The 24,605-nt window shown below is 42.2% G+C and overlaps 1 protein-coding gene across 1 annotated transcript in view; it reads right to left on the bottom strand.

Annotated features, from left to right (window-relative positions):
* Nucleotides 1-24,605, bottom strand: part of LOC144611338 (kinesin-like protein KIF18B) — a 59,580-nt gene that overhangs the window by 22,949 nt on the left and 12,026 nt on the right. Inside the window, exons 5-12 of the mRNA XM_078430397.1 lie at nucleotides 23,683-23,880; nucleotides 22,832-23,008; nucleotides 21,691-21,765; nucleotides 17,322-17,428; nucleotides 7,709-7,871; nucleotides 2,875-3,039; nucleotides 2,177-2,298; nucleotides 308-555 (exon numbers count right to left, since the gene is read on the bottom strand). Of these exons, the coding sequence (XP_078286523.1) occupies nucleotides 308-555; nucleotides 2,177-2,298; nucleotides 2,875-3,039; nucleotides 7,709-7,871; nucleotides 17,322-17,428; nucleotides 21,691-21,765; nucleotides 22,832-23,008; nucleotides 23,683-23,880 (1,255 nt within the window). The remainder of the gene's footprint in view (nucleotides 1-307; nucleotides 556-2,176; nucleotides 2,299-2,874; nucleotides 3,040-7,708; nucleotides 7,872-17,321; nucleotides 17,429-21,690; nucleotides 21,766-22,831; nucleotides 23,009-23,682; nucleotides 23,881-24,605) is intronic.

Here is a 24,605-nt window from a genome sequence, read left to right as displayed (position 1 = left end):
AAGGGTGATGCACCCTCTCAAAAAACAGTACTTCTGACATTTGAGCTGACTGTTTGTGATAAAATTGATAAACACAGAAGTAAATGCTCATTTAAATGTATTGAACAAATTTATAGGAATTGAATTACAAGTCAAATGTAGTTCAAGTCAAATGGTGACAAAAACCACAAATGAGCAAAGAGACTACATTTTAACCATGTTGGCAGGTTTTGAGGAAACAGATTCTGCATCTATATAAACAAGTGATTGTCTCGGAATATAAACTTATATGATAACAGGACAAAAAGCAAGGAGGAAACAGGCTTACCGGTAACTTTAAATAGGTTCTCAGGTAGCTGGTGTAGCTCAGAGAATGTAGCAAGAGCTGTCACTTCTGAATGCTGATTCTCTTTAGATTCTTCTGCGCTTATTTGATCTGCCCACAGGACAACTTTCTCTCCTCGCACAAGACGCTCCAAATCATTGAACTGCGAGGCCATGTCTGCAGTTGCAAGGTTTGCTTCTTTCAGGGTGTTAAACTGCTTCTGTGCAATCTGAAGCAGGCTCGTCACTAATCTGGAAATGCAAAACAAAGCAAAGTTCTTCAGCACTGTAACAAGTCCGTCTCAAGACCAGAGGACTTTTTCCTGGGAACTGCTTAACACAGATTCATTTTTTTGCTAGTAATTTCTCAACTGTTGCCAATATTTTGGTTTTGAGTAAAAGTGAAACACCTCTATATATATATGATATGATATGATATGATAGTAAGTAGTTGGCGTCTGGCCCCAAATCCATGGATGTTGTTAGCATTTATTAGATTGAGTATCAAACCTAATGGGTCAACTAATCGAGGACATGCACAGAAGGTTCCCTTTCCAAGCTATTACCAGTTTTTTGTAAACATTGCACCACTAATCCCTCAAACCCAATAACATTTATGAGAACCAGGGCAGCCCCAGTATTGAGGAAACGATACTCTGTCATGCCTTGGAGTGGTGATCCAATAATTAGCAATGCCCTGGTACATGTATATGGCCACTTATGTCTTCCTTTATCTAACACTGGCAGAAAGAGATGCACCTACCTAAGAGTACTTAAAAAACAATCAGCTCATAATCCATCTATGTGCCACTAAACAGGCAGCAATTCTGACTTTTGCCAACTTGGTGAAAGTTGACATCTGATTGCGGTTTTGGAAGTCACCTTGGTGCAAAAGGCAGGATGTGGGGCCAGTGAGGCAAATAACTGGGCAGCATGGTGGCACAGCAGCAGAGTCACTGCCTTACAGCGCCGGAGACCTGGGTTCGATCCCAACCATCTCTCAAGAGAGAGCTAGATAGAGCTCTTAAGGATAGCGGAGTCAGGGGGTATGGGGAGAAGGCATGAACGGGGTACTGATTGAGAATGATCAGCTATGATCACATTGAACGGCGGTGCTGGCTCGAAGGGCCGAATGGCCCCCTCCTGCACCTATTGTCTATTGCTGTCTGTACGGAGTTTGTACGTTCTCCCTGTGACCCCCGAGATCTTCGGTTTCCTCCCAGACTCCAAAGACGTACAGCTTTGTAGGTTAATTGGCTTGGTATAAATGTAAAATTGTCCCTAATGTGTGTAGGATAGCTGGTCGGTGTGGACTCAGTAGCCTGAAGGGCCTGTTTCTGCACTGTATCTCTAAATTAAACTCCGTACTGGTCCCTGCGTGAGGTGAAAGCACCCTGTTCACACCCAGCACAGTACAGAGTCCTTCACAATCATAGGGTGGGTGAATCTGGTTCTGAATTATATGTTTGACTGTTCCACACCATTCACTTCATCACCTTTCCCTGTGTGAATTATGGCTCTGAAATAATTGGCAGAGAGTGAGAGTTTGGCACCTTAATCGGACTTGGAAGCAACCACATGCATGCTCTGTCTTGTCCCCTGCTCCTAACCAGAAGCATATAATGGCAGATAAAAGCAGAAAGACAGACTGCTTTCCTTCCCTGTCGCTTTTTTTGACTTGGGACAGATTCGCTGGCTTAACTTCCCATTATGTTTCAAGGTTAACTGCCTCTGCACAGGACAGAGATAGCACCTAGTGCATTCACAGTGTGACTTTGTGCATTATAGTCTTCATGGACAAATGCTGATTCAGCCAGTGACCAAAACCGTAAGCTGTGTATATGTGGGTTAACAGAACACATCGGCTTCTTACTTTTCTGTCTGTCGACCATCTCGGTCTTGCAGTATCAGCAGGCGGGTCATTGAATTGCTGCGTTGCTTGTAATTGCTCAATTCAGCCTCTAATAGAAGGTTCTGCATACTCAGTTTCAGGATCTGGTCAGCAATAAATAACTTTGGAGAAAAGGGGAGAATTTACAAACGAATACAATAGTGTTGGTATCATTTCACCCCAGCACTGAGCATTGAGCTGTCTTCCCACCGGTTGCATCCCCGCGTGTGTTCTCCACATTCCCTCAGGACACAGGATCGCCTGGAATTTGGATCAAGATCCTCTCCAGAAGTTGCTGCTGTTAATGCTTGTAATTAGCCGGCAGGTGAAACTGCAGAGGTTACGAACCTCGATGTGTTTGGATGAGGTCTTGTTTCACGCGCACTGATTAAATCTGAACTCATTAAACAGCAGGCAGGAAGGTCTAAATGTCTTCACCTACAGGAGTTGTATACATGGTCTACTGATTTAATGGGCCCCACAGCTTGCAGAGGTTTGGTCAATTTTTAAAGAGTACATTTTCCAGTAAATATGGTACCAATGTTACTTTGAACTATTTTAAGGTAAAGCGATCCTGTTTCATAAGAGCAGGAAAGAGTTACTAAAACTTGTTGCACTCAGACATCATGCCCAGAAGGAAGAGGGATGATATACATTCCAGAAGTTAATCCCTCTCTTACCTGAGGGAATGATGTGGTTTTACCATCAGAACCAACTTTCGTTCCCAGCTGGGAGATGAGATTGCCATTCTCCTTCAGCCTCTCTCCATCTTGCTGCATTTTCTCCAGGAGATGGTCATGGCGCCGACTGGACGATGCCTGGCTGCGCTCAAACTTACAGGAAGCCTGGTCGATTAGGCATATAGTTAGTGACATTAAATTCATTCACGCACCACATGGTTACATCGCATTCTTTATCCCATCACCAGAATATTGAGACAAACCAAAGGCACTGCATTTTCTGGAACTATGAAAGCAGACCCTTTATTGTCTGAAGAAGGGTCTCGACCCAAAACGTCACCCACCCAGCTATTCACAAAATACATTCATGATTTAGATGAAGTAAGTAAAAGTAACTTTAGCAAATTTGCAGATGACACAAAGCTAGGTGGCAGTATGAAATGTGAAGAGGATGCTATGAGGATGCAGGGTGACTTGGACAGGTTGGGATAGTGGGCAGATGCATGGCAGATGCAGTATAATGTGGATAAATGTGAGGTTATCCATTTTTATGGCAAGAACAGGAAGGCAGATTATTATCTGAATGGTGTCAGGTGAGGAAAAGGGGAAGCACAACGAGACCTGGGTGTCCTTGTACATCAGTCACTGAAAGCAAGTATGCAGGTACAGGAGGCAGTGAAGAAAGCTAATGGCATGTTTGCCCTCATAACGAGAGGAGTTGAGTAGAGGAGCAAAGAGGTCCTTCTACATGTAGGTATGTAGGTTAATTGGCTGGGTAAATGTAAAAATTGTCCCTAGTGGGTGTAGGATAGTGTTAATGTACGGGGATCGCTGGGCGGCACGGACTTGGAGGGCCGAAAAGGCCTGTTTCCGGCTGTATATATATGATATGATACAGTTGTACAGGGCCCTGTGCAACTGGTGAGTATTGTGTGTCGTTTTGGTCTCCCAATTTGTGGAAGGACATTCTCGCTATTGAGGGAGTGCAGCATAGGTTCACGAGATTAATTCACGGATTGGCAGGACTGTCATATGATGATAGAATGGAGTGACTGGGCTTGTATACATTGGAATTTAGAAGGATGAGAGGGGATCTTATAGAAACATATAAAATTATTAAGGGATTGGACACGCTAGATGCAGGAAACATGTTCCCGATGTTGGGGGAGTCCAGAACCAGGGGTCACAGTTTAAGAATAAGAGCCATTTAGAACTGAGATGAGGAAAATCTTTTCCAGAGTTGTGAATTTGTGGAATTCTCTGCCTCAGAAGGCAGTGGAGGCCGATTCACTGGATGCATTCAGAAGAGAGTTAGATAGAGCTCATAGGGTGGAATCAAGGGGTATGGGGAGAAAGCAGGAACGGGGTACTGATTGTGGATGATCAGCCATGATCACATTAAATGGCAGTGCTGGCCCGAAGGCAGTGCTGAATGGCCTACTCCTGCACCTATTGTCTATGTATCTATGTCCCGCTGAGTTACTCCAGCATTTTGTGTCTACCTTCCCTTTATTTGAATGTCTAGCTTGAGATATAATCTTTACATCTGCAATAACCTTTAAAACTTTTCTTTTACAGCACAAATACTCAGGACTCATGGAACTCATGGATCTTATTGAAACATATAAGATAATTAGGGGATTGGACACATTAGAGGCAGGAAACATGTTCCCAATGTTGGGGGAGTCCAGAACAAGGGGCCACAGTTTAAGAATAAGGGGTAGGCTATTTAGAACGGAGATGAGGAAGAACTTTTTCAGTCAGAGAGTGGTGAATGTGTGGAATTCTCTGCCTCAGAAGGCAGTGGAGGCCAGTTCGTTGGATGCTTTCAAGAGAGAGCTGGATAGAGCTCTTAAGGATAGCGGAGTGAGGGGGTATGGGGAGAAGGCAGGAACGGGGTACTGATTGAGAGTGATCAGCCATGATCGCATTGAATGGCGGTGCTGGCTCGAAGGGCTGAATGGCCTACTCCTGCACCTATTGTCTATTGTCTATTGTCTAACTCATAACAGCCGATCAAGTCCTGTAGAAGTGTAAGATTACTAGCAAACTGTGTGCCAATTCATGATGCCAAACAACCAAATATTCTGACTCTTTTCATGTTGCTGGCTGGAGGACCATTGCTGGCTTAGAACCTATGAATTAGTCATACAGCATGAAAAAGGTGGTTTGGCCCAACTCATCCATGCCTACCAAGATGCCCAATCTAATCTAGTCCCAATGGCCCAAGTTTGGCCCATATCCCTCTAAACTTTTCCAATCCATGTATCTGTTCAAGTGTCATTTAATATTGTTTTGAACCTGCCCCAACTACTTCCTCTGAACCTTGTTCCATGTACCCACTGTGAAAGTGGATTGTTCTCTGGGTGAAAGAATTGCCCCTCAGATTCCTATAAAACCTTTCACCTCTGACCATAAACCTATACCCTCTAGCTCATAATTTCCATATCCTGGAAAAAAGACTACATCACCCTATCTTATTGATACATCTCAATAAGATTGCCCCATAGCCTACTGCGCTCCAAGGAATAAAGACCTAGGCCTGCCCAACTTCCAGCTAGAGCTCTGGGCCTATCGTCCTGACAACATCCTTGTAAATCTTCTCTATACCCTTTCCAACTTAATGGCATATTTCCTATAGCAGGGTGACCAAAACTGAATATAATACCCGAAATGAGGTTCTCACCAGTATCTTATACAACTCAAATATCATGTCCCAACATCTATGTTCAATTCCCTGACTAGTGAAGGTCAGCATGCCAAAAGCCTTCTTCATCCCTACCTGCCTGTAACTCAGTTTTCAAGGAATTGTGGTATTATTCTTTGAGAAAAGTGGCCAAGTTTGTTTTATCTACACGAGTCAGCAGAACTGCAGATTACAACTCAATTTCAAAAGTATCACTGCTGACCTTGCAGGATTTATTCAGTACTAATCTGGTCTGTGGAAACATATAAAAAAAGTCCATGGATTTTTGGAGGGAAACACACATTTTTAATATGACTGTGCAAAAGTGGGCATCCATAACTCCTGCTCTTTTAAATGATGAATGGGGAGGGTCATTGCTGCTTGTTTCCCTGCATCTTCCCACCTTTGCATTTACCATGCCCATGAGATGCATGCAGCCTGTTTTACCCTCTTGGCAACCTTTGGTCATGTTCCTGCAGGCAAGGCAACTAAAACACAGGTCCCTTATCCTGATACAAAGAGGGCTCTGGCAGCATAATTTGAAAAAGATAAATACTTTTTTGATGGCTAATCATCTGTCTTTTACTTATTTGTTATTTATTAGTTCCGACATATTTCCAGCAGCTGTTTCTAGTTCACCAGCTGGAGCTGTAACAGTTGGATGAATTTATCTATTAGTACAAGAGCTCTTTTGCATTAACTGTATATTATATCTCTGAAGTGCAATTACCACAGATATCTTAAAAGAAAATCATTTGATATTTTGTTTGTTTTATTTTCTTAAATAAATTGTCAAATCAGCTTGGCCTGCAAGGAGAGCGTTGATCTCATGATCCCCACTTTCCCCAGAGACATCGTTTTGCTTCCCCTTCAGTGCCTCTTTCCAAAACCACAGCAGCAGCCCATGTTTTGATGAAACTGCAGGATTTAATCTCGTCCAATGATTTAAGTGAAATGGCAGGTACTATCACAATGTTTAAGAAACATTTGGACGTTTACATGGATAGGATGGGTTTAGAGGGATATGGGTCAAACACAAGCAAGTGAGACTAGTGTAGATGAGGCATGTTGGTCGGTGTGGGGAAGTTAGGCTGAACAGCCCATGTCCACAATGTATGACAGATATGGATAGGAAGGATTTAGAGGAATACGAGTCAAATACAGGCACAAGGGGCCGGCAGGTTTATTGGGTAGGGAGAAATTGGGTGGGTATGTCAGGCCTATGTTAGACCTATATCTACTGGAGTTTAGAAGAAAGAGAGGTGGTCACATAGAACCCAATAAATTTTTCATGAGCAGGACAGACTAGATAAGAGAGGACAGACACAAAGTGCCAGAGTAACTAAGTGGGCCAGACAACATCTGAAGAAGGGTCCCAACTCAAAATGTGACCGGTCCTTTTTCCTCTAGAGATGCTGCCTGACCCTCTCCCCGCTGAGTTACTCCAGCTCTTTGTGTCTATCTTTGATATAAATCAGCATCTGCGGGTACTTCATATTTCATTGTTAAGAGAGGACGTTCCCGATGGCTGGAGAGCCACTCATTCGGAGAGTAGCAAACCTGTGGAATGTTCGACCTCAAAAGGAAGTGGAGCAATTCTTAACATTAAAGGAATCTAGGGCTACAGAGAGAAGGCAGGAAAAGGGTAGCAAAGTGGATGAGCAGCTATAATCGTGTTGAAAGGTGGAGCAAGGCGGAAGGACTGTAGAGCCTAATACTATTCTAAGTTTTTGAACAGTAAATCAGGCAATAACTTTGATGGTTATGTGAGGTTTTACTGCAGCAATAGTTTGAAGAGCTGAGAGGGACACACAACTGCTGCATGACGAACGAGTTTGTTAGCATTACAGGGAGATACAGTACTTGGAAATTACAATCAAATGTCATTGACAAGCATGACAAGGGAGAGGTTTGTAGTCAGGAATCGCACAGCGGCAGTGGGTTTATATAGTTTTGACTCTCTAATCATTACAAAACTATGAATTTGAAAAATACCTTCAATCTTTTCCATTCAGATTAACTCTGAATATGAGGCTTCATGTTTACCTCCCCACAAAATGCATCCTCATAAACTATTAACTTAAACCACCCACTAGACAGGCCTTGCCAGCAAACAAGGCAGTGCCAATTTAAAGTGAAGACTCGTACCTGTTCCAATTGTTGTTCAGTACACAGTATTTTAATTCGTTCTTGGTCCCGCAGTCGAAAGAAAGCCTTCAGTTCCATTTCTTTAGCATGAGCTTCCAATTCCAAGTAATCCCTTTGAATCTCTTGGCGACTAACAAAGGCGCCCTGCAAAGACTTCTCCAAGCTGAAAGTAGAAAAATAAGGAATTGCTTGAAACAATCTTTTCATATCAGTGAATATTTCATCCCACCTGAATTTTTCTTATGAAAAGAGTTGTGCAGTTGATGAACTTTTGGCCTTGCAAAGTCCAATACAAATATTAAGGTAATTGGAAAAGGGTGTCCAGCTCCTTACATTACCACGGACTCTTTAAACCAGGTAAGAAGGCTCGGCAGCAACATATTTAGCAATTTGTTAGATGAGACCAATGTTTAGCATCTTCTTAAAATATGCCAGGGGTGCATTCACTATCCCCATCCTGCAAAATCCTTGGGATGGAGGTCATCAGATCCTGGAGTTTAATGAGCTTTCACTCCCCTTAATTTCTGCAACTATTTTCTAACCAATGACTTATTTCACATAGATACAAGATACTAGAATCATGAGCACAAAACAAAATGCTGGATAAACTCAACAAATCAGGCAGCACCTGCAGAGGGAATGGACAGGCGACATTTCGGGTCCAAATTCACTCTGGACCTGCACTATTTTCTGTAAGATTTTTTAACAACTTATTTTGGTAAGGATCATAAATTATTTGTTTTATGCATCTGATCTTTTGTTTTTCATCGACATAATTTCTCACGGTCACGGTGTGCAAGGGACCGACATTAATATTAACATTTGTTGACGTTTTACTTGTCTTTACAAGCTACTGTGGTTTGGCTTTTACCTTGAAATAGACACAAAATGTTGGAGTAACTCCACGGGTCAGGCAGCATCTCTGGAGAGATGGAATAGGTGATGTTTCGGGTGGAGACCCGCTTTTACGTTATTTGCTAACTTACACTTGCATCCTTCTTTGCCTTCTCTTATTCAAGCCTTGGTCCTCCCTTGCTCAATTCTGAATCGTTCCAATTCCTGTGCTTGCGGTTCTGCTTGGCAGCAATACGAGCTTTTCTTTCATCCAAAACTATCTTTAACTTATTTTGTGAGTCACAATTAGACCTCTTTCCCTATTGGGTTTTTAAGCAATGAAAAGATATAGTCAAGGAGAGTTAACTGTCTGAGGAAAGTGTACTGAAAAGCCCTCCTAAATGCAGAATGCACAAATTGTAGGAGTTGTGTTGCTGTATGCAGCCTTGGGTATCAGAAGGAAAGTGACAAGTCTCTACAAAGGCTGCCTAGCAGCTGGTTGGAATTTCAAGTTTCCCTCCACATTTTAAACTGTTAAATAAACACATTTTATAAAAAAGGGGGATGGGAGGGAACATATCTCAGGTTCCAGGCTCTTTCCAATTATCCAAAGGTTTGTTAACAAGACGATGAACTAGGGGAGAGAGTTCTTTTTTGACAGGCACAAATAGGAATGCAAAATTTAATTTGCATTCACATTTGCCTGCCTTCAGCCATTACCCTCTACATGTTACGAGCATGTTTGAAGCTATTTGGACACATAACTAGCAAGTACATTCTAATGCTGAGCACAAAGAACACAGGGGAAGCGAGCATTCACAATCTTGAATGACAGATCACATTGAAGGAGCATATTTCTATCTAACTCACAACAGAAGAACCTCAGCCTAATGACATTTCCCCAGGCTCAAAATGCCATCCAAATAGTCATTGTCTTCAAAGAGATCGAATGTGCCGATTTCCATGGAACCGCACATTCCAGTCAAACCACCGCATTCAGCCAAAGAGAATGGGTGCAAGTTCTTATTTGGTTTGACTGTATTTGAAAACATTAGGCTCATTTCTACGTAAGTAGTAAAGCATTCAAGACTTTCATGGGAGCTCATTTTACATCAGCTTGGAAATAATTTATTATTCCCCATTGTCCTGACTGCCATTATATGCCTCAAGTAGCAAGAAAGAGGAGAGTAGGCCAGTGGTTAAGTTATTGAACTAGCAGCCAGAGTTATGGACCATTGATTCCGAGGAACAAATTTAAGCAATTAAATCAATTTGGAACTTAAAAGTAAAGACTTCTCAGTAACCATGAAACCACCAGATTGCTGCAAAACTGCATCAGGCCGACGAATGCCGTTGAGGGAAGAAACTCTGCTGGCCATCCCAAATCCAACCTGTACGTCACCCTGACCCAACAATATGGTCAACTTTTAATTGTCTCTTCAGTTAGGGCACTTAGGGCTGTACAATAAGCAGCGGCATTGCTAGAAACATACAAATCCCATAAATTACAGAGGTGCAAGAGAATGCAGATCTGGTGCAAAAAGACAATCTACTGGAAAAATCCAGTGGCTCAAGCAGTATCTGCGGAAGGAAATGACCAGTCAACGTATTGGGTCAGGATCGTTTGTGTGGACTGAATGAGTAGAGGGGAAGTGGTCAGTGTGAAAAGGCGAGGGGGAAAGGGTGGGACAAGCGACTGGGAGGTGATAAGTGGAGGCTGGGAGGTGATAAGTGGAGATAACAAAGGGCTGCAGATGATGGAGTCTGATAGGAAAGGAAGTGAAGCCTGGAACCGATTAAGGGAGGTGGGGTAGGCAGATGGGAATAGTGGACCTAGTGGGATGAGTGTGTGGCTGTGGACAGATGGAACGAGTGGGGATGGAAACTGATGACGGGGAGCTGGGGTGGGGTTGTAAAGAAGGGTGTGTGAGAGGGTGGAGACCTGGGGAGATCAGAAGTAAAGCGACTGGAAGACGCGAGGAGCAGGTTACCTGAAATTGCAAAATTCAGTGCTCAACTACCCAGGCACTGTTCCTCCAGTTTATGTTTGGCCTTATCTTGGGAGTGGAGAAGGCTTGAGGCAGACAGGTCGGTGTGGGAACGGGAAGAGGAATTAAAATGGCAATCAACCAGGAGTGCAGACTGCCCTAGACAGAACACAGGAGTAATTTCCCCATAAATTACTCTCAACTCTCCCTCTGTGGTTCAATAGTTAAATACAGAGCTCTTCCGACTAGCAACGATATTGAGCTCCTGTCTCTAGCTGGTTCTACATTGGCTACTGGTGAGATGTTGGCTTGCCACTTCCAGAGAAATCCCAGTGCAGACCTACTGACTAAAACAGCCTGGCATTCAGCCACGTCCACTGAACGGAATCCAGGAAAGTTATATTGGGATTGGCACTGACTGCACAAAACTAGCACTTTGCTAAGCAGCTATGGTTTTGCAGCTTGTATTGCCAGGATTAAACAGAGAAACCCAAAATGTAGCTCAGCATTTACTATCAGATGAAAAGCAGCAAAAAATGCAGAAGGAAAATATTGTAGATGTTGAAGAACATGGCGCTAGGGATCAAATTGCTCAAAATATTATGCAAGTGTTCTGGGTCAATGACCTTTAACCAAACTGGAAATATTTTGTCACAACACAAAAGGAGAAAGAATGAATGAAACGGATGGTTGGTTTTGGAAGGATTGCATGAGAACACTAATATTCCAAGGCAAATGGTGGCAATGGAGCAAGCAAGCAAACAGTGAGATGACAGGTGGTGATACTGGCAATAGGAGGGGCATAATATTGAGTCCTGTAATGCCCCCAGTCAGATTATGTTGATAGGAGCAATGTAGAAGGAGAGAGCGGATAGGATAGGCGACTACTCTATATTTTCGGTTTGATTCTTGGCATCTGATCTGGTGCTGCTGTAGAGAGTAAGAGGCCATTGTCAATTTCCAACCCCTGTTCCACAGCCTTGCAGGTTATGGCAAAGCCATATATAGTACATTAAAATGGTATGACATTTTCTATCCCCTTCAGCAATGTGGTCCAGACCCTTATCACCCCACCTTCCTCCCCACTCAATGCTCTAGACCTTCCACCATCTGAATTAAATCTATGCATCCAAATACTTGCCCTGAAGGGAAATGCCTTCTTCCCTTCTCTTTAGGGCTTCTGGTGTTATATATCTCTTCAATTTCCCTCACATTCCAAAAAACACTCGGTTTGGGTAATCATCCTTCATAGTGGAAATTCTCTTCGTAAATCCTCAAATCCCCTCTTTACCGCTATCACATCCTTCCTGAACAGTGGTGACCAGACCTGCACGCAGTCCTCCAGCTGGGGCCTCCCTGTTGCTTTCTGCAGTTCCAGCGTAACCTTCCTGCTCTTGTCGACTATGCTTCAGCTAATAGAGAAAAGGCCATCAATTATATTGTTCCCTGAATTTTCGGCACGCATGGCAAACGGGAGGGCCTGTTTCCGTGTTGTAAACCTTATGATTCAATGAGATCTTGGAAACCTCTTATCAGATTTCTACACCGTCTACGCTCAAAGGGGAATAACATCTTCAGAACTTTTCCGTTGGCCTTTGCTGCATCACCTCTCGTGCTTCCACATCCTTCCTAAAGTATGGCGGCTGGAGTTTTATTTATTTGTTCACAAAACATCAATGGCATTAATTGTCCAAGCAGCTCTCCCCGCACCTTCTGGCAGAGGGGCCACTTTCCACTTCTCTGCATCAGTGTTCATCATGGTCCACCCGATTAGTATTCTCCTCATAGATTATCAAACTCCTTTGCTTTATGTCTTTTGTAAATTTAGTTAGGACTTATTTGCTGAACTGTTTTACACAAAAATCGTAAACTATAATTTATTGTACTATAATAGAAATAATATTTGAGTGGATTTAAATTTATTTGCTCAAAAGTATAAATTCCTGACATGCATGAAGAAATCCACAGAGGCAAAATATACACTCAGAAATAAAAAATGGATAAGAATTTGAGATGCTGCATGAACCGCTGAGTTACTCGACATTTTGTGTCTACCTAACTGATTAATGTATGCATTGGATTCAGAAGATGTTCAGAGCATTGAATTATTGAACCAGGACAGGAGGCTCTTCAACCTCTCAAGTCTTTGCCAAATCTTAGGATCGAGCAATCCCTCTTGACCCATTCTCCAGCTCTTTCCTGTCACTTTGAAAATTCTCTCTCCCATGCCTACTCAACTTCCTTTGAAAGTCCTGATTGATTCTATTTACAGCAATCCCATGGGGAGCAAATTCCAGTTCTGAACTGCTCTCTGCAAATGGGGTTTTCCCCATATCCCTCTGGTTTCTCTTGCCTAACATCTCACATCTGCAACCTCTACTTAGTGTCCATTCTGACACCAATAGACAATAGAAAATAGAAAATAGGTGCAGGAGAAGGCCATTCGGCCCTTCGAGCCAGCACCGCCATTCAATGTGATCATGGCTGATCATTCTCAATCAGTACCCCGTTCCTGCCTTCTCCCCATACCCCCTGACTCCGCTATCCTTAAGAGCTCTATCTAGCTCTCTCTTGAATGTATTCAGAGAATTGGCCTCCACTGCCCTCTGAGGCAGAGAATTCCACAGATTCACAACTCTGACTAAAAACAACTCCATTAATTGGCCAGTCCTGAACACTCCTATCAAATCACATCTCAGTGAAATCTCAACTTGCCTTTATTGATGAACAGATACAGTTAATAAACAAGGGGTGAGAGGTTACCATGGACAGATGGAAATGCAGAGCGAGGTTACCATCATCTATTAAACCCATCGTGTTATTAAACAATGGTGTAGACTGGAGGGAATGAGTGGCCTTTGCCTGCTCAGGGCTGTGGAGTCGGAGCAATCTTGGTGCTGCTGGAGTCGGAGTCGGATACACAAGAAATCAAGGAGTCGGAGTCGGTGTTTTGGGTATCGACCCCACAACCCTGTAAATTTATCCATTGGTATTTACGGGCAGTGCTCTGTACCGTCACAAAATACCTCATCATATTTTTTTTTCAAAACAAAAATTGGGCAAGAACACCCTATTATTCTGGTTCCAAAGCACAAATGAAACATTCTGCATTTTAAAGAAAACTTGAAATGTTTATTGAAATTTCCAATAGCTTTTTATAGGCTGCTGTCTCATGATTAATAGGTTTCTCCACAGGAGGAGTTTTGAAACATCCTTTTCCTCCCCGTCTACACGAGGTCAGAGATCAGTTGGAGGTAGCAGAAAGGCAAATCCTCACTGGGGGCAGTCTCTTGTACAATTAAGTATTTTCTTACAATGCAGAAATATGCTAACTAAAAATTTAATTATGCATAAATCTCTCTCGTCACATCACAAAAGTGTCACTGTTGATAATTATAAATGGATTTCAGCTAATGACCACCTTATTAACGACTCACCACACTGCAGTGAATGCAAGCTGATTAATGACAGTCAACCGACTGAAGAATGTTCTGTATATACTTTGTCAGCATGCTAGAAACTTTGCCTCACCCTTCATGTGAACACATGGGAAATGAACACAAATGTTCTGGAGATCCGTATACACGTCTGTATGCACAAATGTTGGATTTTGGAAACCATTGCACATCAGCCTTTCACTTAACAGTGAACTGATGGCGAGTTCAGCATTTTTATCCGCTGGGTTGGGGTTGCTGCTGAGATGGGAGGTTTGAAGGTCAAGCCCATTCCAGAACTTTAAACACGAAATCCAGGCTGACACCAGTACAGCATCAAAGGAGTGCCGTATCATCAGAGGTCCTGTCTATGGATGAGAACAATTTGCCCTGCCTTTTCAAGTTGGATGCAGAAGTTGCCCTGGCACCATTTTGAAGGACAGCAGATCTTATCTTAGGTATTCTATGCCAAGATTTACCCCCTCTGCAACTTAAAAAAAAAAAAATATTATTTGGCCATTGACACTTATGGCTTGTGGGAACTTGTTTTTGTTGCTGGTGGGGATGTCAGTGGAACCTAGGTCATGGAAGTTACCAGATAAATGCCAATTTTATTTATATATACTTTATTTGTATACATTCTCCCAATTAAAACTGAAATCTATTTTCATCCATAATTCAAACAGCAAGTGATTGTTGCCGAGAGAACTCTAAAGCATGCAGATGCTTTGTTCCAGGTTTGAAGCATAAATCCTATTAATATTTATTTAATCCAGACAAGTGCGAGGTAATGCACTCAAACATATAGAACGATAAAACAGTGCCCACTGTTGGTGATGGGTAAACCAATTCACATTGCTGAGCATCTCAGATGAACGCAAGAACAATACAAGTGTTGTAAGTTTGTTGTACACATGCATTGCACCTTCCATTCCAAAATACTCAATGGGTAATAGTGTGAACAATCACCATGAATCAGTCTGTGCTGCAAGTGAGGGTAAACTAGCCAATAATATAAAGGAGGATAGTAAAAGCTTTTTTAGGTATGTAAAGAGGAAAAAAATAGTCAAGGCAAATGTGGGTCCCTTGAAGACAGAAGCGGGGGAATTTATTATGGGAAACAAGGAAATGGCAGACGAGTTGAACCGGTACTTTGGATCTGTCTTCACTAAGGAAGATACAAGCAATTTCCCAGATGTTCTAGTGGGCAGAGATCCTAGGGTGACGGAGGAACTGAAGGAAATCCACATTAGGCAGGAAATGGTGTTGGGTAGACTGATGGGACTGAAGGCTGATAAATCCCCAGGGCCTGATGGTCTGCATCCCAGAGTACTTAAGGAGGTGGCGCTAGAAATTGTGGACGCATTGGTGATCATTTTCCAATGTTCTATAGATTCAGGATCAGTTCCTGTGGATTGGAGGGTAACTAATGTTGTCCCACTTTTTAAGAAAGGAGGGAGAGAGAAAACGGGAAATTATAGACCAGTTAGTCTGACATCAGTGGTGGGGAAGATGCTGGAGTCAATTATAAAAGACGAAATTGCGGAGCATTTGGATAGTAGTAACAGGATTGTTCCGAGTCAGCATGGATTTACGAAGGGGAAATCACGCTTGACTAATCTTCTGGAATTCTTTGAGGATGTAACCAGGAAAATTGACGGGAGAGCTGGTGGATGTGGTGTACCTTGACTTTCAGAAAGCCTTTGACAAGGTTCCACATAGGAGATTAGTGGGCAAAATTAGAGCACATGGTATTGGAGGTAGGGTACTGACATGGATAGAAAATTGGTTGACAGACAGAAAGCAAAGAGTGGGGATAAATGGGTCCCTTTCAGAATGGCAGGCAGTAACTAGTGGGGTACCGCAAGGCTCGGTGCTGGGACCGCAGCTATTTACAATATACATTAATGACTTGGATGAAGGGATTAAAAGTACCATTAGCAAATTTGCATATGATACAAAGCTGGGTGGTAGTGTGAACTGTGAGGAAGATGCTATGAGGTTGCAGGGTGACTTGGACAGGTTGTGTGAATGGGCGGATGCATGGCAGATGAAGTTTAATGTGGATAAGTGTGAGGTTATCCACTATGGTGGTAAGAATAGGAAGGCAGAGTATTATCTGAATGGTGTCAAGTTAGGAACAGGGGACGTACAACGAGATCTGGGTGTCCTAGTGCATCAGTCACTGAAAGGAAGCATGCAGGTACAGCAGGCAGTGAAGAAAGCCAATGGAATGTTGGTCTTCATAACAAGAGGAGTTTAGGAGCAAAGAGGTCCTTCTGTAGTTGTACAGGGCCCTAGTGAGACCGCACCTGGAGTACTGTGTGCAGTTTTAGTCTCCAAATTTGAGGAAGGATATTCTTGCTATTGAGGGCGTGCAGCGTAGGTTTACTAGGTTAATTCCCGGAATGGTGGGACTATCATATGTTGAAAGACTGGAGCGACTAGGCTTGTATACACTGGAATTTAGAAGGATGAGAGGAGATCTTATCGAAACGTACAAGATTATTAAAGGGTTGGACACGTTAGAGGCAGGAAACATGTTCCCAATGTTGGGGGAGTCCAAAACAAGGGGTCACAGTTTAAGAATAAGGGGTAGGCCATTTAGAACTGAGATGAGGAAAAACTTTTTCAGTCAGAGTTGTGAATCTGTGGAATTTTCTGCCTCAGAAAGCAGTGGATGCCAATTCTCTGAATGCATTCAAGAGAGAGCTGGATAGAGCTCTTAAGGATAGCGGAGTCAGGGGGTATGGGGAGAAGGAAGGAACGGGGTACTGATTGAGAATGATCAGCCATGATCACATAGAATGGCGGTGCTGGCTCGAAGGGCCGAATGGCCTCTTCCTGCACCTATTGTCTATTGTCTAATAGATTGTGGGAGGACTCTAGTTCAATGCAGCCAATGTCGTGATTGCGTAGGGCATAATTTATTTATTTTGTTAGAGAATAAAATTAATGGGAAATAGAAGAACAAAGTTATCTAATTATAAGCATGAAATCTAACGGTGCAGGGAGGAACTGCAGATGCTGGTTTGAACCGAAGATGGACACGAAAAGCTGGACTGGCAGCATCTCTGGATAGAAGGGATGGGTGACGTTTCAGGTCAAGACCCTTCTTCAAATCTAACGGGATAGATTCCTCTCATGCCTTCTTTGTGATAGCAATTACTGTTGAGGTGCTTTGGGACTTGCAGTGTGCACTGAACTATTCCTGTATTCATTAATTAAACTAAAATTAGCAGTGTATGGAGGTGGCAATGCTTAGCCAGCTTGCAATCAACTGCTTTTGCAATCTGAAACTATCTTTAAAAGCAATGCTTTTACTTGATCAAATACGAGTAAAACCAGGGATCCTACCCCTGCTGTTGACTGGAAGGCATGGCTTGGACTGTACTTGGACCACTCCTGGTAACGGCACACTTCCCTTCTTCATAAGCCTTCAGCTTGTCTTTCAGTTGGGTGACCTGCCGAAAAATAAAATTCCAAAAGAGTCAGTCACTGTCCATTCAACTCGGTTTGGTTGTGGCTAATCACACAGGAATTTGTTACTGCCCAGGAGCTGCAGGCTATGTTCTGAACAAAATTCCACAGAGGGCAGCCACACAATCCCTCCCTCTCCTCTTCCCTTGGGCACACCCAACAACTGAGGTTTCTCATCTGAAAAAGGATATAACAAACGACAGCAGTGCAGAGGAGCAGAACATCTCATTTGAGCTTGATGGCTGGGTTCAATTTTAATGCTGACATTATCAAGAAAGGAAAGATCTGTTTGATCCAACAATACTATGAAAAACATCACAGAGACCATTTCCTTGATAGTAGAGATTATTGTTCATTTGGTAATGACAGTTCAACTGAGATGCATTACATGTAGTTTTATGGAATGAAGGGATCGTATCCACAGCCATAATGCTCAAGTGAATTTGCTCACAAAATGAAAGGCTGTCTAAGTGCAGATTCTTTATTACAATCTCTTTACACAGTAACCATTTCTAATCTTCAATACTTTAGTTAGTCAGAACATTTATGATTTCACCTTTAACTTAACAGAGGAAACACACCTCCCATAGAAGAGCCTAAAGCCTGAAACTTAATTCCACCTATTCATCTTGTTCAAAGGTTAAATTGAACTGTTTTACATAGCTTTTCCAGATGGGGAGATAGCAACAAGCAGCTAAAAAAAATCTTCAAATATGACCCGGTTTTAAATAACAAATTCAAACCAGATCATGACATTTAGAAAGGTCCACAAGACTAGGCAACATGTTGCTCTTTGTAAGCAAAGGAATAGCAGTATAAAGTCTGCAGATCTCATCTGCATTGAGAAAGTTGGAATACTACAGTAAAAACACAGCAACCAGAGCAAAAGGATATGAAGAAAAGAGTGCAACTACTCATTAGACCTGGTCACCATGACCACACGCAAAATACTGACATCGCGCTTCAAAATCTACAAGTACAGAAATGTGAATGAAGACATTTCCTGGCAGGATGTTGCAGTGAGAGTGCCCAATGGCTAATGAAGAGAGAACATGCCTCACAAAGGGAAGGAACAACTTTGCAGCAGGCAGAGGAACTGAGAAAAAATAATCTGAATTAACCTTGCTTTTGGGAACGCCCAATGCTTCATCAGATGGTCGGAGGGAATTGTAATCTTCTACATACAGCTAAAGGTTTGACATGAAGATAGACAAAAAAAGCTGGAGTAACTCAGCGGGTCAGACAGCATCACTGGAGAAAAGGAAAAGGTGACATTTCAGGTAGAGACCGTTCTTCAGTCTGAAAAAGGGCCTCGACCTGAAACATCATCTATTCCTTTTCTCCAGAGATGCTGTCTGACCTACTGAATGATTCCAGCTTTTTGAGTCCTTCTTTGGTTTAAACCAGCATCTGCAGTTCCTTCATACCCATAAAGGTCTGACATAATTTCCCTTCAAAACTACAATCAACTGTGATATGGAAATTCCACTTTACACTGATTTTGATAAATAACAATTTTCCAGGCTTGACTATTAAGCAGGCTAATTTTCTATTTGACAACAGGACAGGACTTGCAGAGGTGGTTTGGTGGGTGGGGGGCGGGGGGAGGTGTGGCCGATTGATTAACAAAAGAGAGGTGTGAAGAAAGTTGAAGCTAAAGAAGTGTAAAGTGTGCGGTTAAGGGAAAATATGCAGAGTTACATCATTCAGATCATGAACATAAGGTAACAGGAAGCATAATGGTATGCAAACAAGCATAATGGTATGCTTTGTTTTGAGGTGAATACAACCAAATCCTTTCTAAGTTTCAGTTATAGATTCACAGCATTTATCAAGAATCTATAGATTATGACAGCTGGACCTTTCCTTTCATTGTCTTTAAGGTGGATGTATATTTAACATTGGGCAAACCCAAACACATAACACTTGCACCTTTAAGTTATGCCCCATTTCCCTACACACAAAAGATTTGATGGTACCAGTTTAATATCCCCTATCCTCGTAAGTCTTGCATCCTCTACATATACGTGCACATCACTCAACATCAACTAGCTGATTTCTGAAGGCTTGAAATAGCAATAATCCTAATACTGATCTCTGGGATAATACAGGCAACCCTGCCTCCAACCAAGCTCACATCCACTGATACCATGTTCAGCTCAAGGACTTCCAGGCAATGGGTTGCTGCATATAATTTGTAATTGCAGAATGTCATCCGGTAAGCACAGCGTGTGCCCGTATGGACCTCAGTCATATCAACATACACAGCAGGGTGGATGAAATATTATGACCAATTTTACCAACTGCAGTCTGCTCGTCAGGAAGTCAAGAAGCCAGTTATAGAGTCATAGGGTGATACAGCGTGGAAACAGGCCCTTCACCCCAACTTGCCCACACCAGCCAACGTGTCCTAGCTACACCAGTGCCACCGCCCACTTTTGGCCCATATCCCTCCAACGCATCCTTTCCATGTACCTGTCGAACTGTTTCTTAAATATTGGGCTAGTCCCTGCCTCAACTACCTTCGCTGGCAGCTTGTGCCATACATTTACAGTTGCAGATGGAGGCTCAAGAGCAAGGTCCACAAGTTTGAGGGTGAGGTTATTCAGTATTACGCTGTTGAAGATTGAACTGTATTCAATGAATAGCATGCTGATGTAGGTGTTCTTATTATCACGGTGATCCAGAGTTGAATCTGGTGCAAGAGAGAAGGCCTCCTACGTCAGTTTATTTTCCCCCATAAGCCAATTGCAGGGCGTCTAAATTGACCAGAAGACTGATGCAGATGTATGCATTTACCATTCTTTTAAAGCACTTCCTTACATGTGGAATTCTCTGCCACAGAGGGCAGTGGAGGCCAAATCACTGGATGAATTTAAGAGAGAGTTAGATAGAGCTCTAGGGGCTAGTGGAATCAAGGGATATGGGGAGAAGGCAGGCACGGGTTACTGATTGGGGGTGATCAGCCATGATCACAATGAATGGCAGTGCTGGCTCGAAGGGCCAAATGGCCTCCTGCACCTATTTTCTATGTTAGAGCCACTGGGTGATAGGCATTGATTCAGCGCACTTTATTTCCTCAGGGACAGTAGACTATTGCCGTGAGAGTAATCACAAGGTGGGACTGGTAAAGGTAAAATGGATAACTGGCTCTCAAATTGGATCAAGTCTGTAGCATATTACAAGCTATTGTGAACAAAAGGTTTATGCTTTAGAGCCTACACCTGCCTCTCGTTAATGTTAGCAGCATAACCTCTATTGTCTTCTCCCTCCTTCGTACAATTATCCAGTTTGGCCTTAAAGTCCTCTATCTCAGTTGCCTGAAGTTCTCCCTGTGAGAAAAAGTTCCACATCCTTAGCACTCTCTGGGTAAAGATAACTTTCTTGCTTCCTTGTAAATCTATTGCTTTACATGGATGATATTTGGTTTTGGTCTTCCCCAACAACTAGAAACATTTTCTCCACATTTGCTCAATCAAACTCTATTATTGTCATGCGTAGGAAGGAATTGCAGATGCGGGTTTAAACCAAAGATAGACCCAAAAAGCTGGAGTAACTCAGCGGGACAGGCAGCATCTCTGGAGAGAAGGAATGGGTGATGTTTCTGGCCTGAAGAACTAGTCTGAAGAAGGGTCTCAACCTGAAACATCACCCATTCCTTCTCTCCAGAGATGCTGTCTGTCCCACTGAGTTACTCCAGCTTTTTGCGTCTGTCTATCATTGTCATACAGGTTTCTAGCACCTCATCCCTCAGACACGCCTTTTCTATGAAAAAAACAATCCACATTTACAGAAAGTTACAACCATTCACTAATATATTGTCTTGTTCTCCTCTTTCCTGTTCTGCCAAATGTAGAGAATCAAAGATATCGTGAAAGTCCAGATGAAGAATATTTACGTCACTCATTTATGTTTAAAAAATCAAATTGGTGACATTTATATTTTGCAGAAAATACTATACCATTTCTAAATGGGATATCCCACAATATTACTGAGCAGATTATATATTGGCGCTCAAAGAAACAGTAACTATATTAACAACTTTTCAATCCAAGTCAACAGTCCACCAAGTCACGCAAACAGATACAGGTATGACAATAATAGAGTTTGACTTGTACAGCTGTTATCTTGCTGATGGTCACTTCTGGATATGAATCTGCTGATAATCAAATTCTGAACCATTTAGCCGAAAGTGAAGTGTCCAGTTTAGAGCTTAAAAATAATTAAAAGAAAACAAAGTACTTGCCTCTCTCCGTAGTTCCTCGCATATGGCTACGTATTTACTTATATGACAGTCCAAGCTGACAATATTGCTCTTCAGCTGCAACAGAAACAATAGATCACATACAATCACTTCTGCCTCCTAAAAGTAATGATCAATAATAGACATGGGAAACCATGCAGGTTTCACAGGAGAGAAAGTATCCATGGCGGCGAGGTCTGATAATTATGTCTCACCTTCCCCCGTGATTAAATAATCTAATTTAAGCAGAAAAGTAAACCACGCTCCCAATATGCAATGGATTAAGTAACACCAGGAAGATTTTCCGAATAGACTTACCAGTCTTCCCCTCTTAGAGATTAATTAATATTTTCTGGCATTTACTTTCAATTTGTGAAAAATGTATGAAGTGTCTTCAAGAGCAGGTCAGCTAAAGAGATGCCAGATTGCGCGTTTTTCAATTTTCGTGCAGAACAATGTGTTCCGCAAATCATGTGTAAATTCTAGATTTTATGATTGACTTATTCATCACTGCAAATTACTGTTCTGAAAATAAGGAACGCCTTATTCTGCTTGGCATTCAGTAAGTTTATGAATAACAAAGCCGGGGATTAAGGCAATTTTTTCTTTTCACTGCAGACAGGGAACATCAGGTGCACTGCATATCATGCACGCCTCGGGTAAGCAGTTAAGGTGACAGACCTTTACAGTGCAGTTCAACCTTAACTTTATTCGAGCATGTCTCAACTGCACCAGCATAGTTGCCATTCCCAGAACTCAAACGCTGAAATGCCCCAAGTAATTTCACGTTTCATTTTTTTGTTTCTTATTTGCTTTCTTTTATTTCCACGGATGCACCTTGGCACTAAGCCAAACATTTGACTGGTGCAGTGCTCTACCAGAAGCTGCTCAACTTGCCCTCATGGAGGGGGAAAGAGTACCCCACTCTGTTCTTACCTGCGCTTCTGAGCAGAATATTACATGGAACAGTACAACACAGGAACAGGCCCTTAGTCACACAACATCTGTGCCATCAATGATGCCAATCTTAAAACACAGCTGATGTTATGTTTTCATTGATAATGTATTACTTATGAAAGTTGGTAAAAACAAAAACAAAAAAGCTTAATTTGACATTTTTATCTTTATGATGAGATATACTTACAGAGGATTTGATATCCTTAGCACGATTTGCATACTTTAAGGTATTGTATGTATCTTCATAAGTACAGGCTGAAGGGCTCACAGTGGCAATCATCACTGTACGACAGTTCCCCCCCAACGAGTCTTTAAGTAGACGTGTCAACTTGCTGTCTCGGTAAGGGATGTGGGACTTTTTACCCTGTGCAGGTCAAGAAACAAAAGAAAGCAGTAACATTTAGAAACATCCATAGAACTTTCAATACAAACTATTCTGGAAAAGCGATGTGAAATGTGGTGAATTCCTTGTGAACAAAATACTCTGTTGAATCTTTCCTCATGGGATGCGAGGGGCATCCTCAGAATAAAGCAAGTTAATCACTTTATTGATTCAGATGCTCAAACATTCCCGATGGCTTGAAACACTTAAATTGTGTCAGATTAATCTGACATTTCCTCTCCACCCTGACATTCAGGTTTTTGTTCTTAATTGATTTGGCTGAGTGACATCCTCCAGCAAAAGGGTGACGAGGAGACTTTCTCCTAGATAACTATGTTGCTGCAGAACCATTGTGGCCTGCGAGTCACAGCACTGTGATCTATGTTGTGGGAGTAGCCTCTAGTAAATATGCAGAAAGTCACGCAACTGACAATAACATATTATTAAAACAATTTTTATTTGGATCAGGTGTCTGATTTTCAGCAGAACTCTGTCCAACCCTTTTAAAGGAACACAAATTTCAAATAAAATAATATTTGGCCAACCCCACTTTACAACGGTTGCAGAGAGATGGCAACATGTGTCTCAATGTCACTTCATTTATAGTGAGTTTTGATTTATAAAATACTGTACTTTTGCTGCTTAAACGGTTTCACCTTGATGTCTGCCAGTGCGTTAATTACGTTCCCCAGTGCAAGCAGGGAGCGGTTAATGTTTGCTCCCTCTCTGAAGCGAGCTCCTTGGGCCCTGGTCGCAGTGGCTCGCTCGGACCCAGCCAAGTCAATTAAGCACATCTTTGCCACCCGCAGATTCTTGCTGATGCTGGCAATACGGTCCTGTTGTTTGACATGGACCTATTTTATAACAAGAAAAACTATCAATTACATATAACAAAACTTGATGAAATGTCAAAGTCACAGTTCTTGCTTCCTGAGCAATAAACACAATTCAATCTTAGACCTGCTTCTCCACAATAATAAAACTGTTCGCTGTTCCACATTCAGGCGTGGCATTTGTTTTTTTAGGTCACTGCAATATTTAATAATAAGGTAATTTTCTTGGCTACCAATACTTCACATGTACTATTCACATACCCTTCGTTTTACCATGTGAGTTTACTGCTCAACATGCAAGATCAGGCAGAGTAGAATTAACTATCTTCTCTGAAATTTGGGACATTTAACTTTACCTCGACCGGGGACCTGGCAGCACAGTTTCTGCATGCGACTTTGGCAACATACAAGATTAGAATAAGCATGCTGTACAGTAAATCCACCTATAGGGAGAGGTTGGGTAGGCTAGGCCTATTCCTTGGAGCGCAGGAGGCTGAGTGGTGATATTATAGAGGTGCATAAAATAACGATGGGAATAGATGGGGGGAAAGCACACCTTTAACCAGAGAAGAGGAATCAAGAACTAGCGGACATAGTTTTAAGGTGAGAGGGGAAAGATTTAAGTAACTGAGGGGGCAGATTTTTCCACACACAGGGTGGTGGGTTAGTGGGTTACAGAATGAGCTGCCAGACAAAGTAGTTGAGCCAAGTACAATAGCAACATTTGAGACACTTGGACAGATAAG

The sequence above is a fragment of the Rhinoraja longicauda genome, chromosome 40 (genome assembly GCF_053455715.1).
Source record: "Rhinoraja longicauda isolate Sanriku21f chromosome 40, sRhiLon1.1, whole genome shotgun sequence".
In the NCBI taxonomy this organism is placed as follows: Eukaryota; Metazoa; Chordata; class Chondrichthyes; order Rajiformes; family Arhynchobatidae; genus Rhinoraja; species Rhinoraja longicauda.
This window is presented reverse-complemented; position numbering and strand designations above follow the sequence as displayed.